Below are 18089 nucleotides of genomic sequence, written 5' to 3'. Positions count from 1 at the left end.
TATATTATATATACATTTAATAAAAATAATAATGGATATTTTGCATTTTTATTTGTAAAATAATTCATAACCATAATGGTTATATATATATATATATATATATATATATATATATATACATATATACATATATATATATATATATATATACACATTTTACAACGAAACATTTTAAAATAAGCATTTTTATAGGGGACCCTGTTAAAATGCAAATTTAAAAATGTTTCATTGTAAAAAATTATGATTATTTAATATAATACAATTAAAAAAAAAAAAATATATATATATATATATATATATATATATATGAAGACTTCATATGCAAAATATGGATGTTTTGTATTTTTAATTGTAAAATAATTGTGGCAAATGGATATATATATATAATACCCATTTGGCACAATTATCTAAACGCATTTAAAAATGTTTAATTGTAAAAAATATTGTTATTTAATATATATATATATATATGTATGAAGACCTCACATGAAAGCCTGTGTGAAAAACAAATCACAATTAAAAAATGCAAAATAATTTTAGATATTATATAAAATGCAAATAACCATTTAGCAAAATTATTTTACAATTGAAGATGCAAAATGATAATTTTATGTATTATTTAAAACCTTTCATTTCCAGCGCTGACGAGAAATCTTAAGTATTATGAAATGGAGAAAAAAATGAAAATGTTATAATATTAATATTACTAATATGTAAGAAAATACTTTTCGATTGAAATGCAAAAATATATATTTTACATGAAAATAAATAAACAACCAATTTTATATATTATACAATACATTATATATACAACACATGCTTTCTAAATTGAGAATATCCTAACTCTAATGCCATCTGCAATTAACTAGCAAGCAAAAGTAAAGCAATCAATCAATCATTTGATGATAATAATAATAATAATAATAATAATAATGATGAAGAAAAATTTGAAAAAACTCCTTTGTTATGTCCCAGCCAAACTTTCAACATCATGCCTCAACACAGAAAAGAAAAATTAATTTATGGGATCTTTAATCTTGACACAAGAGTTAAATTACTTACATATTATTATTATACAATTATGGATTAAAATGAACAAACTTTTTTAATAAAGTAAACCTTCGTTTTCAAACACAAGTTAAGTCATCTACAGTGTTGTCATTAGAACAGAAAGATGCTTTCAGAACAGCATGGATTGGAGGGATTTCCGAACAGTGGCCATCTCCTGTTGTTGCTGTAAAAATAAAACATGCAATTACCATAAATCCATTCTTACATAAAAATGATTTTATGAACTATTTACAGAAATTTCTTCAGTTTTTCATAAATGAGCTCCAAGAACTAAACCAAACCTGTTTTGAAAATACTGAAAGGCTATTTTAAGCATGTGTAATATCTAGAGTCTAAACGGTGCGAAATCCTTTTGTTGAAGCACTCACTGTGTCCATCATTATCTTCTTCTGCAGCAGGGCCATCTCCTTTCTCAGCTCCATCTGGGTGCCCTGCAGGAAGGCTTCATGGCTTTTCTCCATCTCCTCCATGTTCTGCACACAAATGAAAGACCTCAGCCGCTCAGCCAAACGATGAAAAAATGTCTCGGTTCGATTTCAAATAATTAAAGCGATGATGGCATCTGTGACCTTGACAAACTGCTCATACAGGTCTTTGATGGTTTTCATTTTCTGGTTTTGCACAACCCTCGCCTGCTGGAAGAGCTTCTGCTGCTGGCGAAACAAATTCTGTGAAAACAGAAATTAGGAAGTTCAAAGGCAGAGTGTTAGGCGTTTACGTCAGATATCTCTAAATGGCTGCTAGATATCCTGAAAAGCTGCGTTATGTTTTTCACGAGACCTTTAATCCTTATAATGTTTCCTTTTCCTTAGTGTGATGCCGTGGCCCAAAATAACATGTTTCAACTTTTACAACTTTTTGTTTACATTTTTATGTTTGGGACTTACATTCAGCTTCTCCTCCTGCTCCTCAGATTTCTGAACGTCGGTCTCCCACTGCTGAAGCACAGACAGAACTTGCTGAGAATAATCTTGTGTCAGCTTCTGCCTGCAAAAAATACAAACATTTATGTTTTTTAAACATAAAAGAAAGAATGTGTCATTTTACAGCCAGTGTACTCATTCACCTCTGATTCTGCTGGGTTTTCCACATTTGCTCCAGTTTCTGAGTGCTGCCCTTTAAGGAGTTTTTGGTGAGAACCTCCAAACGTTTCCTTTTGGTCTGCATGGCCTTGCTGATGTCCGCTAAATGACCGTTCAGTCACGTTTATGAGTATTAGGGTGATTTATTCAGACATACAAGCTAATATTATCATTGAAGCATCAGCTGTGAAGGTCACTTACCACCGAATCTTTCCAGCATAGTTTGAACCTCATTCCTGAGATGAAGAACAACAAACACTTTTTCGATTCAATGAAAGGGCTTCATAACTTTGGTCAGTTGTATATATTTCAGGACTTACCCCACACCTGCAGTAAGATCATCGTCATCAAACGTATCTGCAGATCTTTTCTTGGTCAGCTTGTCAATGATTGGAGTTTCTAATGCAATGTAACAGAATGAGAACAACATACAGCCAAGCTTCACAGCTACATCACTTGATACATGTACACTAGCAGTCAAAAGTTTTTGAACGGTAAGATTTTTAATCTCTTCTGCTCACCAAGCCTGCATTTATTTGATCCAAAAAGTACAGCAAAAACAGTAAAACCTAAAAATATTTTTACTATTTAAAATAGCTGTTTTCTATTTGAATATATTTTAAAATGTAGTTTATTCCTGTGATTTCAAAGCTGAATTTTTAGCATCATTACTCCATTCACATGATTCTTCAGAAATCATTCTAATATTCTCATTTGCTGCTCAAAAACATGTATTATTATTATTATGTTGAGTAGAATTTTTCAGTTTTTTTTTTTTGATGAACAGCATTTATCTGAAACAGAAATCTTTTGTAACATTATAAATGTCTTTATTATCACTTTTGATCATTTTAAAGCATTCTTGCTAAATAAAAATATTAATTTCTATAATTTCTTGAACAGCAAATCAGAATATTAGAATGATTTCTGAAGGATCATGTGACTGGGGTAATGATGCTGAAAAGTTAGCTTTGGTCAAAGGAATAAATTACACTTTAAAATATATTCCAATAGAAAGCAGTTATTTTAAATAGTAAAAATATTTCAAAATTGTACTGTTTTTGCTGCACTTTGGATCAAATAAATGCAGGCTTGGTGAGCAGAAGACAGGTCTTTTGAAAACATTAAAATCTTACTGTTCATAAAGTTTTGACTGGTAGTGTACCAACCATTATTAAATAACTAATTCATATTAAATTGCAAATTGTATATTAATTCTTAAGTGTTATTATACCTCTTTTATTACCCTGGTAATAAATTAATATATTAACTTTAAATGCCATGTAAATATCATTGTTGAACCTCTAATGGCATCACTTTACTATGGTACCACCAAATATAATTTTGTAATGGGCATGATAATATACACAGACACACCATCTCTGGTATCATCGTCAGACCCACTTCCTTTCTTTTCGTCCAGAGTGTCGAAGTCAAACGCTTTTTTCAGGTCTGCGGTGCTGTCAGTGTGTTTGGTCTTCTTGTTCTGTTTTCTCGCGGAAGCTGCCATTGTCTCGTTGTATGAAGAGTATTTTGCTGTAGTCTGGTCTATTTAAATATAAGCAGCAACAAATATAAACACCACCTTGTAAATCACATCAAAGAATTTACTGTTCAGTAGAAAGAAAAACTGATTTTCTCGTAATATGATATTACGTAACATCGTTCATCTTATTTTTAATAATTAAAATACTTTAAACTGATTTAAATATATAATATAAAGCGATTTTTATTCACAAAAAAGCTACAAAATAAAACATACTTTTCGTATCCTGTGGAGAATCTCCAGAGAATCATCTGTAACTTACCTGACGAGTGTGTGCGTGTGTGATATCCGTATAACCAATCACGCCAGTCTAGAAAACTATCCAAAACGCAATTACTTTCCACTACTGTAAGTTATTACGCAAATTATCTAAACTACTATAATTCATTCATAAACAGAAACCAGCAAAAAATGTTTGCGACGGTTTGAATTCGCGCGTCTCTGAAGTGATTTCCCGCTTTTTTTATTTTAAACTGGAGACAATGATTGACCGCGCTCAGCTTAGGTGGTGCATATTAATGATTATAAATAAATAAATAATATTAATGATCAAACCACTTCGTCATTTCAAATATTAAGCTAGTCAACTCTTCAACTTAAATTATCATATAATTAATTGTATTCAAAATAAGTTAAAAACCAACAGTAAAAAAGCACTTATTTCTTCAATTCACATTATTTTAATATATACAAGATTTTTTAAAAGGTGGAAAACTACTAAATTATGACATTTAAAGTCAAAATGTCTACTGACTTGAGTAATATTGAGTATAATGCACTGTATGCCAATGTACAGCTTATTTTTCATACAAAACATACATTTTCTGTACAAAATGACTGACAATTCATATGCAGGTCAAATATCAAACTTCTCCTCGCATACATAATGTCCGTTTTCCTCATAATCGTCTCGTGTCACCACCATCTCTTCAAAGTCAGGGTTTTCGGCCAATAACTTTCCTCCTTCCCATGGGTAACAGATTGGACTGAGAACAAAACACAAATATTTAGTTAAGATTATGTATTAAAACAATGTAAATCATTGTTTCAGAACAAAACATACTTCTGTGGCAGAACGACAGAAACTTGATATTCTACAGGAGCGAGTGCGCGGACTTCTTTGTAAACCCGATCTCTGAATCCAGGGAACAAGGAGTTGCCTCCAGTAAGAACAATGTTCTTGTAGAAGTGGGGCTGCATCTCTGGACATAGAAAGACCCTTATATTAGAGTACATTTAATGCATTAACATTTTAAAATCACACATACATCTAGTGAGCTGCAACCTACCTTCCGGCATGTTGTTAATGGAGTTGACCAAAGCCTCAGGTATGCCCATCTCCAGAATGCCAATGTCAGAGGGGTGAAAGAGCATCTCTGGGACTGCAAACCTCTCATTGGTGAGCCGCAAAATCTGCTCTCCAGTTTTATATTTGCCAGTAAAATTCATCTCCTCTCTAGGCTACAGTGCATAAAGAATTGCTGGGTAAGTACAAAATCAAATATTGCATTTCAAGTTTTAATAGCATGCCATTTTCAAACCATGACACAATACTGAGTCACGAGATTAGGGTGCAGCATTTGCGAACCATTACACACCAAATTGCTTACCTTGCAAAATCCCTTTTTGATAGCGCTGAAATCCGGCAGCACATAGTCTCTCATAACTGTATTATCTTCTCCTTTCAATCTGTGAAATAACCAGAATAAATTGTGCTATACATTATCCAAAAGACTTGATTTAAAAAAAAAAAAAAACAAAACAAAACAAAAAAAAACACTTAACCAAGGCTGCATTAATTTGATTACAAATACAATAAACTCAGTAATTTAGCAAAATATTACTACATTTTAAAATAAGCGTTTTATTTGAATATATTTTAACATGGAATTTATTCCTGTGATGGAAAAGGTGATTTTTTTTAGCAGTCGTTATTCCAGTCTCACATGATCCTTCAAAACCATTCTAATATGCTGAATATGCTGTTTAAGAAACATTTAATATCAATGTTTAAAACAGTTGTGCTGCTTAGTATTTTACTATTTTTTCAGAACTCCTTGATAAAAAGAAAGTTCAATAGTGAAACAGAAGTGGTTGGAAAAATTATACATTTTTACAGTCACTTTTGATCAGTTTAATGCATTCAAAAGTGTGGGATCAGTAAGATTTTTAATGTTTTTTTTTTTTTTTTTAAGAAGTTTCTTACGCTCATCAAGGCTGCATTTAATCAATCAATCAATTATTATTATTATTTTAATGTAAAGAACTATTTTCTATGTGAATGTATATTAAAACCTAATTTATTCCTATGCTGCAAAGCTGAATTTTCAGCATCATTACTCCAGTCTTCAGTGTCACATGATCCTTCAGAAATCATTCTAATGTGCTGATTTATTATCAATGTTGATAACAGTTGTGCTGCTTAATATTTTGTTGGAACCTGTGATACTTATTTTCGAGATTCTTTAATAAATAAAAAGTTTAAAAGAACAGCATATTTAAAATAGAATATATAAACTACCATTCAAAAGTTTGTGGTCAGTAAACTTTTATTCTTTTTTTTTTTTTTTCCAAAGAAATTAATATTTTTTATTCACCAAGAATGTGTTAAATTGATAAAAAGTGATAGTAAAGACTTATATTGTTAAAAAATATTTCTATTTTGAATAAATGCTTTTTATTCCTCAAGGAATTCTGAAAAAATAATCATGTTCCAAAAAAAATATTAAGCAGCATACTTGTTTCCAACACTGAAAATAAAAGTAATAAATAAGCATATTAGAATGATTTCTGAAGGATCATATGACACTGAGAACAGGAGTAATGGCTCCTGAAAATTCAGCTTTGCACTAAGGGAATAAATTATATTTTAAAATATATAAAAATAAAAAAGCATTATTTCAAACTGTAATAACATTTCACAATATTTTTTCTGTATTTTTGATCAAGTAAATGCAATCTTGACGACCATAAGAGAATTCTTTAAAAAACAAACATAATACTGATCCCAAACTTTTGAACAGTAGTCAGTCAAGTCAATACAAACTTACTGTGCAATCTCCATGTCCTTGTAGAAATCTTGTGACACATAACACACATCTTCCTTGACCTGATTGATCACATAAGTCTCGTCCATCACATGCAGCTGCCTTTAAGACAAAATTGTCACAAGCTCAAGGAGAAACCTGCCATAAGAATGAACTGATGAAGAACTTATTTAAATGGTGCAAAGCTTACCTGTATGAAATGATCTCCTTCAAATGGTTGGTGAGCAGCTTTCCTCCTACATTTACCCTAGGAAATGCAAAGAGATTTATATAAAGATCTTCAGTGCTTATAGGACTTAAATTAAGCTAATTAGCACTCACCTGCAAATGCCCTCTTTCATCTTTCTTCCTCTGCAATAAGGAACAATGTGCGTAAAGGAGAAGCCGCTATCCACCACAATGCAACACAGCTCTGAGTTATTCTCATGGAAGTATCGATGAGCACTCAAAGATCCAGCTGAAAAATTAAATTACATAATTAGATTTATCCACCTTTTTCTTTAACGCAGAAGTAAGCCTATGGGATTTCCGTTCGTTCCGGTTCATTATCCACTATAGGGAAATAATGAGAAGAATAACAACGTGCAGTAAACAGTAAAACTGTTTGCACTACAAACCAATGTGTTCATAATTAAGATAATACATTAAAATAACATGGTAAAACAGTAATTTGCAATATCAAGCAGCAAAACAACCTTTTTTATTTACAGCTAAAAATAGCTAGATGCGGATGAGACCACACTGTAAAAAAATAAAAAACACAATTTGTTGAGTCAGCTTAAAATAATTTGTTACACTGCTGCCTTAAAATTTTAAGTTCAGTCAACTAAAATAAGTTTAGTCAACTTGAAATGTTAAGTTGTACTAAGTAACAACTTAGATATTTGTGTTTGCTAAACTTAACAGATGGGTAAGTAACCCATCTGCTTTAAAATTTTAAGTTGATTCACCTCAAATATCTAAGTTGTCACTTAGTATAATTTAACATTTCAAGTTGAATAAACTTTTTTTTGAGTTGACTGGATTTAAAATTTTAAGGCAGCCAGGTTACAAATTATTTTAAGTTGACTCAACAAATAATAAAAAAACCCATAAAATTTACACTGCCCTCCAAAAGTTTGGAAACACCCTAGAAAAGTGGGGTTTTGGACAATACTGGCATGAATCCTTTTTAATTTGTGATAATTTTGCATTGATAAGGGACAACACAAACTATGTAAACATTTTATAACATAAACAGTTTATACATAAAAAAAAAAAAAAGAGTACATTTTCAACTCATCAAAATATCCACCATTAGCAGATATTACAGCTCTGCATAATCTGGGCCTAAATTCATTGTATTCTAAACTTAATTGGCGATCAATTGTTGAAGCTATTAAGGTGTGCTGACCCAAAAATCTTTTAAAATCCTGGGCCAAGTTTAAACCAGTAACCAGGCATCACAGCTGGCAAAGGGGCATGTGTGACTTTGACATGTATATATCGCCATTATGTCATCAAAATGAAAAGTATTATTGCTGGTCTTCAGTGATAATGTCAAGTTACTTCAACGTATTTGCACCAAAAAATGATAAGGATTTAAGCTGATATCGTCCAAAACCACACTTTGCCAGGGGTGTTTCCAAACTTTTGGAGGGCAGTGTACAAATGGATAGAATGGATGATGGATAAAATACAGATTTATAGAATCCTCTGGCTGAATCCTAGTATCAAAATCCAATAAACTTACCATTAATTCTGAGCGCTGACTGGAACTGATATTCTTCAAATAAAATCTCATTCATGGATTCCTGAATTGAGCTGAAGTTGAAGTAGGGTTCTGTTATCACAATGTTGGTATCCGCAAAGTCCACCTGCAAACATATTGTGCACAACCTCAATATCTCATACTATACATCCAGGAAACCTGATATGTTTAGTCATTCAGGTACCTTAAACATCTCTTTTCCAAACAGATGATCCCAGACCTTGCGCTGCACGTCCCAGTTTACAAGATATCCCTGATAAAGATGCAGAGATGCGATTATATAAATCACAGTTCGCTTTATATAGCATGCAGTTAAGTTTATAACTCATATGGAGGGTCATACCTTTTGAAAGGGGAGGATGTAGAAGAGTCCGGACGGGTCTTTGATTTCATCCAGCTGATTAGCAGTGAACGTTTTCAGTCTGGAGGTCTTCGAACGGAATTGGCAATTTGGGATAACACTAATGAAAACATATTCGGTGTTTAGCTCAATATAACGACCATAAGTCACGTAATAGAAGGGAATGCATAATAAACACACTGTACCTGACTTTCTCATGACTGTATCCAATTTTAGCGAAATACGCACCATTGTCCAAGACGAGCGTTGACATTTTTACATCACAAGTTGAGATGTACAAGTGTATTGAGGTAAAATATCAAGCAAAGTGCATTTTTAATGTAGAGCTCTAATATTGAATTTGGTAAATGAACATGCCGCTCTATGGACGTCTTCTTCTTCTAAGCTTCAGATGCTAAAAATCTGAAGACAGTGAATGAAAAACAGCGCCTCTATCGTTTGGGAGTATGTTTATGTAGCGCACTGTATTTGTTTAAGTACATAGATAAATAGATAGATAAAAACATACATAATGACTGACATTGTAAATTTAACATTTATTTGTACCTTTTGGGGGAAATACAGCAACATTCATTTCTAAAATACTTCAGATCAACATAATTACATACAATCGTGTAGAACAGACAACACAAATAAAAGCACAAAAGGCTAATAAAGCACAGCAGCATCCATGCTCCCTCTTTAAATTCATTTCAACAGTATTTAACATTATGAAACCCTCCAGTTAAGTTTTTTCTTTCTTGGCACAGTTCACAGTCAATTTTGCAGGTCCTCTAAAAAGACAAGTCGATCAGTGGAGCCACGTTCTCAGAATTTCCTTTCTTCTCCTCTGGACTCCATTTTATAAGAGGCGAACTCAGGTCGATTAACTAGAAGAAAAGACATTGATAGTTACAAATCAATTTGAATAAATAGTACTTGAAAGTAATTATTATCAATATTTTTTTAAAAGATATTACTACCTTTATTCACAAAGGACACATTAAAGGGATAATTCACCCAAAAATTTAAATTCTGTCATTAATTACTCTCCCTCATGTCACTATAAACCCGTGAGGCCTTCATTCATCTTCAGAACACAAATTGAGATATTTCTGATGAAATCTGAGAGCTTTCTGACCCTGCATAGATAGCAAGGCAGCAAGGCAGCTGAAACGTTCAAGGCCGGCTCCTGCGTCAGCAGCATCACACTTGAACGTGTCGGCTCTTTGATTTCATCAGAAATATCTTAATTTGCATTCTGAAGATTATCAAAGATCTTATGGGTTTGAAACAACATGATGGTAAGAAATTAATGACAGAAATTCATTTCTGGGTAAACTATCCCTTTACATTGATTCAAAGTGTCATGGGTAACATTCTAACATATTTCTATTTTAAATAAGTTCTGTTTTTAAACTTCCTTTTCATCTAAGAATTCATCTAAAGAAGTTTATACAGTTGAAGTCAAAAGTTTACATACACCTTGCAGAATCTGCAAAATGTTAATTATTTTACTAAAATAAGAGGGATCATACAAAAGCATGTTATTTTTTACCTGAATAAGATATTTCACATAAAAGATGTGTATATATAGTCCACAAGAGAAAATTTGTTGTCGAAAAGTTGTTGGATGTATAAAGAATGTATAAAGATGAACAGCAGAGTTTAACTGTTAAGGACAAAGAAGGGACTCATGAACAGCTATCACTAAACAAAAACACACAGCTGTGGATCATTCAGGTAGCAACACAGTATTAAGAATCAAGTGTATGTAAACTTTTGAACAGGGTCATTTATATAAAATCAACTATTATTTTCTCTTGTGGACTATATGTAAACATCTTTTATGTGAAATATCTTATTCAGGTTAGTATTAAATAAAAACAACATGCATTTTGTATGATCCCTCTTATTTTGTTAAAATAATTACCATTTTGCAGATTCTGTAAGGTGTGTGTAAACTTTTGACCTCAACTGTATATATAAACTCTTTCCTCTCACCTGTCCTGCCCAAGGCTTTCCAGAGGAGGTTTTGATCAGGTCTGGAGTATTGGAGAGATCAATTAGCAGCTTTTCCGACGGCTGAAGTGCTGGTGCAGGTGCGTCCACAAGCAAAACCTACAATTGTAACATTTTCAGATATGTTGAAGTTTTCTTCTAACACATGTAAATTTAAAATCACTTCAAACAGAGTTTATTTCACCTCTTTAACTTCCTTTTTCTCTGTCTTCTGCAGGTGTTTTTGGGTGTCCACTGTGCTTAGAAGAGGTTTTATGTCGACTTGAATAGGCTCTGGATCACATGAAGGCGGCTCAGAGGGATTCTCCACAACTGCTGGCTCGCAGGCAGGAGGCTCCTCAGGCTCATCCTCCACATTAAAGACCAGTGAGCAGGGCTGGAGGTCACCTGGAGGGCACATCTCCTCAGTGGACACTGAAGTTTGTTTATCTTCCTGATTCACACTTTCCTTCATGTTTTCAGGGCTGTACACATAAAGTATGACTTAGATGTATACATATAAAGAGACTCTGACAAGCTATGGAACAATGGAGATCAATCAATTAAGGTCCTTAAAGATACATATCACCCAAAAATGAAAATTGTGTCATTAACTACTCACCCCCATGTCGTTCCAAACCTGTAAGACTTTTGTACGTCTTCGAAACACAAATTAAAATATTTATGATTCTCGTAGCTTCATAAAACCACAGTATGAAGGGTCAGAGAGCTTTCGGATTTCTTCATAAATATCTTTATTTACGCTGCGAAGAAGGTCTTACGGGTTTGGAAACACATGAGGGTGAGTAATTAATGACAGAATTTTCATTTTTGGGTGAAACATCCCTTTAAAAGCTCATAAAGAGGCACCTTGAATGAGTGGCTGCTTGGCTGGATGAGCGCTCTGTGACCTGGGAAGGTTTACTCAGACGGGACACACTCTTGGGTGTGAATGCAGGGATGCCCGAGATACGGCGGTTCACTGGGGTGGGAAGAGCCGAGGGTCTCCGCAGTTTACTGCCCATACCTGAGGGCGTCAGGAGGCCCACTGGAGGACCAACTAGATGATCAGGAAGGCTGCAAAGACATGTCAAAATTAAGGGAATCCTTCATAATAAATGGAACGTTATGAGAATATATTACAATATTACCTGTCCACACTGCATGCAGACAACAATCTCTTTGGCTTCATGATACGAGGGACATCAGGTGAGGAGGAAACTATAAAAATCAATAGAAGTTAGTACAACTGCAGTAATGTTCTGGTTAAATCATATTGAGGTCACATATTACCCCAAAATCAAAACTCAGGTTTAGTGAGATTCATCCTAGTAGTTCCTCACCCTCTGATTTGCGAACTCCTTTCAGGTAGTTTGTGGGTGTTGGCACCACTTGGACCTTGAGTTTGGGGTTTCCTTTAAGAGCACTTCCCATTTTAGCAGTAGATGCAGGGATGCTGGATGTAGAGGTGGTCTTTTCACCTGTATTTTTTGCTGGGGTCTGAAGCTGTGGAGGTGGTAATGGGTCTGTTTTCTTAATGGGTGTAGCTTTAACAGGTCTGGGAAGGAGTTCAGGCGCCCTCCTCCCCTGTGTAGAGATGGAAGTCCGTCTGTTGACGGGGGGCTCTGGGTTTCTGGTAACAATAGAGGATTTGCGGCTAGAACTTGGCAACCTGCTCACGCTGCTGTGCGAACGAGCGCCGATGCTGTTAGTGCTGGAGTTCAATGAGGAATTGAGTTTGGCTGGTGAGGGGAGGAATTGAAATTTGTTAACGTAACCAACAGATGGCAGTATATACCCAAGAATATTTCAGGTATATCACTTGCATTTTAAATCATAATTAACACTGTTTACTTTTTAAATGCATGTTTATGGTCTTGTAAACAACTGACAATAGCTAATATTAATAAAAACTAAAATCTAAAAATAAAAAAAAATTAAATGTCAATGTACGCATCACATTATAAGGTCAAGTATGGTATAACTGATATTAAAATTTCAAGGCTATCAAATTATTAGGTGTTATTAACTATTAACTGTAAGTAGCATTATATGATGACAAAGGTATGAAAGGTCACCTTTACTTCCTGGAGAGATAGTTATACTCGAGTTAATGCTGGACACAGATGAGGAAGAGGATGAAGTGTTTCTCCTCCTGTCTACGACTCTTGAGTTCTGAAGTGAAGGAGCTTTAAGAGCAGATGGAGCTCGCAATTCTGTCTATATGATATAGAAAATGTTTAAATATTATATAAGTACATATTTATTTAATTTATATCAACCAATGTTGTACAATCTCTTATTTTGGTAGTAAATTACACTAAATGACAAAACAGCCTTTTTACATTTTAATAACAAGCTACACTACAGTGTGAAAGTTTAAAGGAGAAGTCCACTTCCAGAACAAAGATTCATATATAATGTACTCACCTCCTTGTCATCCAAGATGTTCATGTCTTTCTTTCTTCAGTTATAAAGAAAATAGTTTTTTGAGGAAAACATTTCAGCATTTTTCTCCATGTAGTGAACTTCTATGGAGCCCCGAGTTTGAACTTCCAAAATGCAGTTCAAGCTTAAATGCAGCTTAAAACATTTCAAATGTGGTTGTAAACTATCCCAGCCAAGGAAGAAGGGTCTTATCTAGCGAATCGATCGGTTATTTTCATAAACATAATACATAAATTTATATTCTTTTTAATGTCAAACGCACGTCTCGTCTTACTCTGCTTAACTCTGTTTTTTCCGGTTTATGACAGTTTCTCCATTTCTCCCGTCTCATGTTTTTCCTCAACTTTAAAATCGCCCTATATCGCTGTTTTACCTTTTTTGTTAAGGGTGTTTGATCTTTGCATGTTCACTTTGCAAAGACTGTGTTGATACTTCTGCAGTGATGTAGGATGATTTTGAAATGATTTTTGAAGTTGAGGGAGAAAATACAATTGGAGTTTTTCCACATACCCTAACTGTCTTGAGCCAGAATACACAAAGGTAAGGCAAAGCAAGACAAGATGAACGTTTGAGATTAAAAAGTATTTAAATTGTATTTTTTAATGAAAATAACCAATTGTTTAAAAACCCTTCTTCCTCGGCTGGGATCGTTTACAACCGCACTTGGGATTTTTTTAAAGCCGTACTACATTTTGGAAGTTCAAATTCGGGGCACCATAGCAGTCCATTATATGGAGAAAAATCCTGAAATATTTTCCTCAAAAAACATAATTTCTTTACGACTGAAGAAAGAATGGATGACAAGGGGGTGAGAACATTATCTGTACATTTTTGTTCTAGAAGTGGACTTCTTTAAGATCTGTTAAAAATATTTATATTACAAAAAAATCTGTTTTTTTTAAATAAATGCTGTTCTTTTTAACTTTTTTTAAAGGGATAGTTCACCCAAAAATGAAAATTCTGTCATTAATTACTCACTCTCATGCTGTTCCAAACCTGCAAGCCCTTCGTTCATCTTCGGAACACAAATTAAGATATTTCTGATGAAATTCAAGAGTTTTCTGACCCTGCATAGACAGCAACGCGACTGACACGTTCAAGGCACAGAAAGGTAGTAAGGACATTGTTAAAATAGTCATTGTGATGTCAGTGGTTCAACCGTAATTTTATGAAGCTACAATTCTAGTCAACAAATCAACGTTCTGCAGTGAGCTCCACCCTTTTGGTACCTTTTGCTGTGCTAGGTACCCCAACGGAAGGGTACCAAAAAAGTGGTACGGTTCGCTATTTTGGTACCATTCACAACTTGATATGACAATTGAGCTTACTGTCCAACACTAGAACGCTGGCTCCTACGTCAACAGCACCACTCATGCGTCATGGTACTCTCATGAACATGTGGCACTGACACTGAAGAGAAGAAATTTTTGTATAAAGTCATTATTTTAGTTTTCTTTGTGCACAAAAAGTATTTTTGCAGCTCTGCAAAATTACGGTTGAACCACTGATGTCACGTGGACTATTTTAACGATGTCCTTGCTACCTTTCTGGGCCTTGAGCGTGTCAGTTGCATTGCTGTCTATGCAGTGTCAGAAAGCTCCCGGATTTTATCAAAAATATCTTAATTTGTGTACTGAAGATGAATGAAGGTAGTATGGTTGTGTAACCACATGAGGGTGACTAATTAAGGACAGAATTTTCAATTGTAACAATAAGAAATGTTTCCTGAGCAATCAAAAGTTCTTGAAGAGAATAACAAGATACAACGGTGGCAGCTCCTTTTACCTTGTTCCGGGCCAGAATGCTGCTTCTTCCTGGCAAACTAGTGTTAAAGGAGGAATCGCTGATATCAGAAGCGACGCTGGTGTTATCAGAGAGAAGGTCTTCAGAAGAACCAGCTCTGCTTGAGTTTCTACTACTGGGACTGCGCTTTAGCCCAAAATTTCCCTGAAAAACATTGAAAGACCCAAAATAAATCTTAATGCATTAACAATCTATAAATAAATAAAAGGAAGAGCTCATACTTTGCTGGGAGGAGGAAGCCTAGTTTTAGTAGCCGGTGGCAGTTTTGTGCTGGAGGAAAGCCGTGAGTTCCCTTGTGCTGTGGGTTTGCTGGGTAACACCCCACTACTAGCCACAAGGGCTTTGCCTCTAGTAGCCATCTTAGGCTGTGTCACAGCAGGTCTGACTGGACTCGATGTACTGAGACGTGGCTTGCCAAACCCAGCCGTCCCGTTAGCCTTCAGCATCCGCTTCTGAATGGCGGGTGGAAGTTGCTTCATTGGGCTTTCCTGCACAAGAAAGGTTTCTCGTTTGATTGGACTTAGAACATCAGCTGGCTTGCTGAACATGCTCAGTTTGGCTGTCGTGTCCTCCTCAAACGTCTCAGTCTCCTCGGGTTGACTTGTGGAAACGACGCTGCTTTCAGTGACAGGATCTGTGATGGTTTGCTCGAGGTGGCTAGCGAGTAGCTGAGCTTCTTTGCAGATTTCATCAAACTTCTCTCCTGTGAGCGGACTCCAGCTGGGCTGTTCTCCCAGAGACGGGCCGCTGCTTATACTGTCCTTTGCATGAATCTCCACTCCGTGAGAAATGCATTTCTCTTTATGACTGATCGGACCGATGAAAACCTCATCCTCAACATCGTAATCTCCTTTAGAGCTGTGAGAGAATATTTCGACATTTCGATAAAATATTAAAACATTGTAATTCATATTGTACAGCACATATTCAATGAATAGTCAGCTAAAAATTTAAATTCTTTCAGAATTTACTTACGTCATTCCAAAGCAAACCATTTAACCAAATTAAATCTGTTTATCATATTAAAATAAATAACTTATTTTTTACTTATATTTTCAGTACTCATTTTAATTTTAGGTCGAGTCTTAGTAATTTTGTTATGTGCTATTTTCATTTTTTTTTTTTTTTTATTGTTCAGCCTTATTTTAATCAACAAAAATGATTTTTAAAAGATTTAATAGTTTTACTTTAGTATGTTTACTGCCTTGAACATAATAAACATTGAAAACAAACCTTGCAGGTGACAATGAAACGTCAAAGTCAAATTTCTCCTCAGCCAGTGAAACAAAATCTAGAAGTAAAAAAAATATACACCAATAAATACAAAGAAAAATGATAAAATTACAATACCAGTCAAAATGTTTTTTTTATGATTTTTTATGTTTTGTTTTTTTTTAAAGAAGATTCTTGTGTTCACCAAGCCTGCATTTATTTGATCCAAACTACAGCAGAAACAGTAACATTTTGAAATATTTTTACTATTTAAAATAACTGTAATTTATTCCTGTGATTTCAAAGCTGAATTTTTAGCATCATTACTCGAGTCACATGATCCTTCAGAAATCATTCTAATTTTCTGCTCAAAAACATTTATTATTATTTTTATTATTATTATTATGTTGAAAACAGCTGAGTAGAATTTTTTCAGATTTCTTCGATGAACAGAAAGTTGAGAGGGACAGCATTTGTCTAAAATAAATAAATAATAATTAAAATAATGTTTTTTGAACAGCAAATCAGCATATTAGAATAATTTCTGAAAGATCATGTGACTGAATACTGGAGTAATGATGCTGAAAATACAGCTCTGATCACAGGAATAAACTACGTTTTAAAATAGAAAGCAGTTAAGAAGTAAAAATATTAAACACTTTTACTGCTTTTTACTGCTGTATTTTGGATCAAATAAATGCAGGCTTGGTGAGCAGAAGAGAATTCTTTAAAAAAACATTACAAATCTTTAAAGTATGTTTAAAATAAATATGCCAAATCAATGTTTATTTTCTGTGGCTTGTTACAGGACACTTACAAAACCAATTTAAAACACTGTTGTTAGTGTTTTTACCATGGTTAACCATGGTATTACCATCTACTAGTATCACTGTACCATGGTACCACTGCAGTATTTTTTAAAGGGTAGTTTAGACATATTGTGATTATATAAAAAGATGATTACCACTGTGAGTGAGAGATGCCATCTTCAGCCAGGAAAACAAATGGAGGCCAAAGTCCTGCTAACATCAGTTTATGGTTAATGTGGTTCCTCTTTGTAACTACACGTTTGAGACACCAGCAAGTACATTTAACCCAGCTTAGTTTAAAATACTCGAAATAAAACCAACGATAGCCAATAAAAACAGAGCATTTTTAGTCTAATAAACAACACATATACATAATGCAAGTCATGGAGCTCATGCATTTATCTGGTTTACTGAACGATCATATTATAATTTGATTTTAAGACACTTATAAACATATAAAACGACGAAAAATACTTACTGTTTGTTTGTTAAAGCTCTCGGGTTATATCTATTAATCGTATTGTTGACTGTTCACAATAAATAACTGGCACTAGCGATCTGTTTCCACATTTCAAATTTCGTGACCAGGCTGATTTCGAAGATCACGTGACGTGAAAGCTGCGACGGGATTGGTGGAGCAAGTTTCCGGAACGCAGCAGTCGTCGTGTTGACGTTGCGCAGGAAAAAAATAAAAAGAGTATTTAAAAAAATATATTAATTAAAATATCTACCATGTTAAAATGAATAATTTAAGTGCTAATGTGTACGACTGATTGTTATGGTATTACTTTTTATAATAACTAGTAATGAATAACAGTTCAAATAACATTCAAACACATAATGCTTAAGAAACCATTTAGTTCATATATTTAAATATTAATATTAAAATATATTAAGAATAAGTTTTTTTTTCGCACGTGATTTGTTACGTACGTTATTTAATAATGTTTGCTAACATAATTGTCAAATGTATAGGATAA

The 18089-nt window shown here is 33.9% G+C and overlaps 3 protein-coding genes across 4 annotated transcripts; all 3 read right to left on the bottom strand.

Moving 5' to 3' along the window:
* Positions 1 to 999: 999 nt before the first annotated feature.
* Positions 1000 to 4227, bottom strand: sycp3 (synaptonemal complex protein 3). The gene is made up of 9 exons (XM_051099025.1): positions 3962 to 4227; positions 3531 to 3701; positions 2474 to 2552; positions 2355 to 2389; positions 2138 to 2255; positions 1959 to 2058; positions 1641 to 1739; positions 1440 to 1544; positions 1000 to 1234 (listed from the first exon to the last, which is right to left on the bottom strand). Exons 2-9 carry the CDS (start codon positions 3661 to 3663, stop codon positions 1181 to 1183), a joined length of 723 nt encoding a protein of 240 aa, XP_050954982.1. The 5' UTR covers positions 3664 to 3701; positions 3962 to 4227; the 3' UTR covers positions 1000 to 1180.
* Positions 4228 to 4409: 182 nt separating this feature from the next.
* Positions 4410 to 9250, bottom strand: actr6 (actin related protein 6). The gene is made up of 11 exons (XM_051099024.1): positions 9043 to 9250; positions 8840 to 8957; positions 8681 to 8749; positions 8479 to 8602; positions 7068 to 7203; positions 6937 to 6993; positions 6750 to 6848; positions 5310 to 5388; positions 4989 to 5160; positions 4763 to 4901; positions 4410 to 4685 (listed from the first exon to the last, which is right to left on the bottom strand). The coding sequence occupies exons 1-11, from the start codon at positions 9108 to 9110 to the stop codon at positions 4556 to 4558; spliced, it is 1191 nt and encodes a 396-aa protein (XP_050954981.1). The 5' UTR covers positions 9111 to 9250; the 3' UTR covers positions 4410 to 4555.
* A 144-nt stretch (positions 9251 to 9394) lies between these two features.
* On the bottom strand, positions 9395 to 17742 carry gtse1 (G-2 and S-phase expressed 1). Of its 2 annotated transcripts, none has more exons than XM_051100141.1 (12): positions 17588 to 17742; positions 17265 to 17319; positions 16322 to 16379; positions 15310 to 15946; positions 15071 to 15232; positions 12916 to 13057; positions 12181 to 12579; positions 11989 to 12058; positions 11708 to 11914; positions 11043 to 11322; positions 10841 to 10957; positions 9395 to 9726 (listed from the first exon to the last, which is right to left on the bottom strand). In XM_051100141.1, exons 2-12 carry the CDS (start codon positions 17284 to 17286, stop codon positions 9631 to 9633), a joined length of 2190 nt encoding a protein of 729 aa, XP_050956098.1. In that variant the 5' UTR covers positions 17287 to 17319; positions 17588 to 17742; the 3' UTR covers positions 9395 to 9630. The 2 variants fall into 2 exon arrangements, with proteins under 2 accessions (XP_050956098.1, XP_050956099.1); XM_051100142.1 differs by having other exon boundaries at positions 17265 to 17322; positions 17588 to 17741.
* Positions 17743 to 18089: the final 347 nt, after the last annotated feature.

Source organism: Labeo rohita, chromosome 25 (assembly GCF_022985175.1).
Source record: "Labeo rohita strain BAU-BD-2019 chromosome 25, IGBB_LRoh.1.0, whole genome shotgun sequence".
NCBI classification, from domain to species: domain Eukaryota; kingdom Metazoa; phylum Chordata; class Actinopteri; order Cypriniformes; family Cyprinidae; genus Labeo; species Labeo rohita.
Note: the sequence above shows the minus strand (reverse complement) of the source record. Positions and strands in the feature narration are given on the sequence as shown.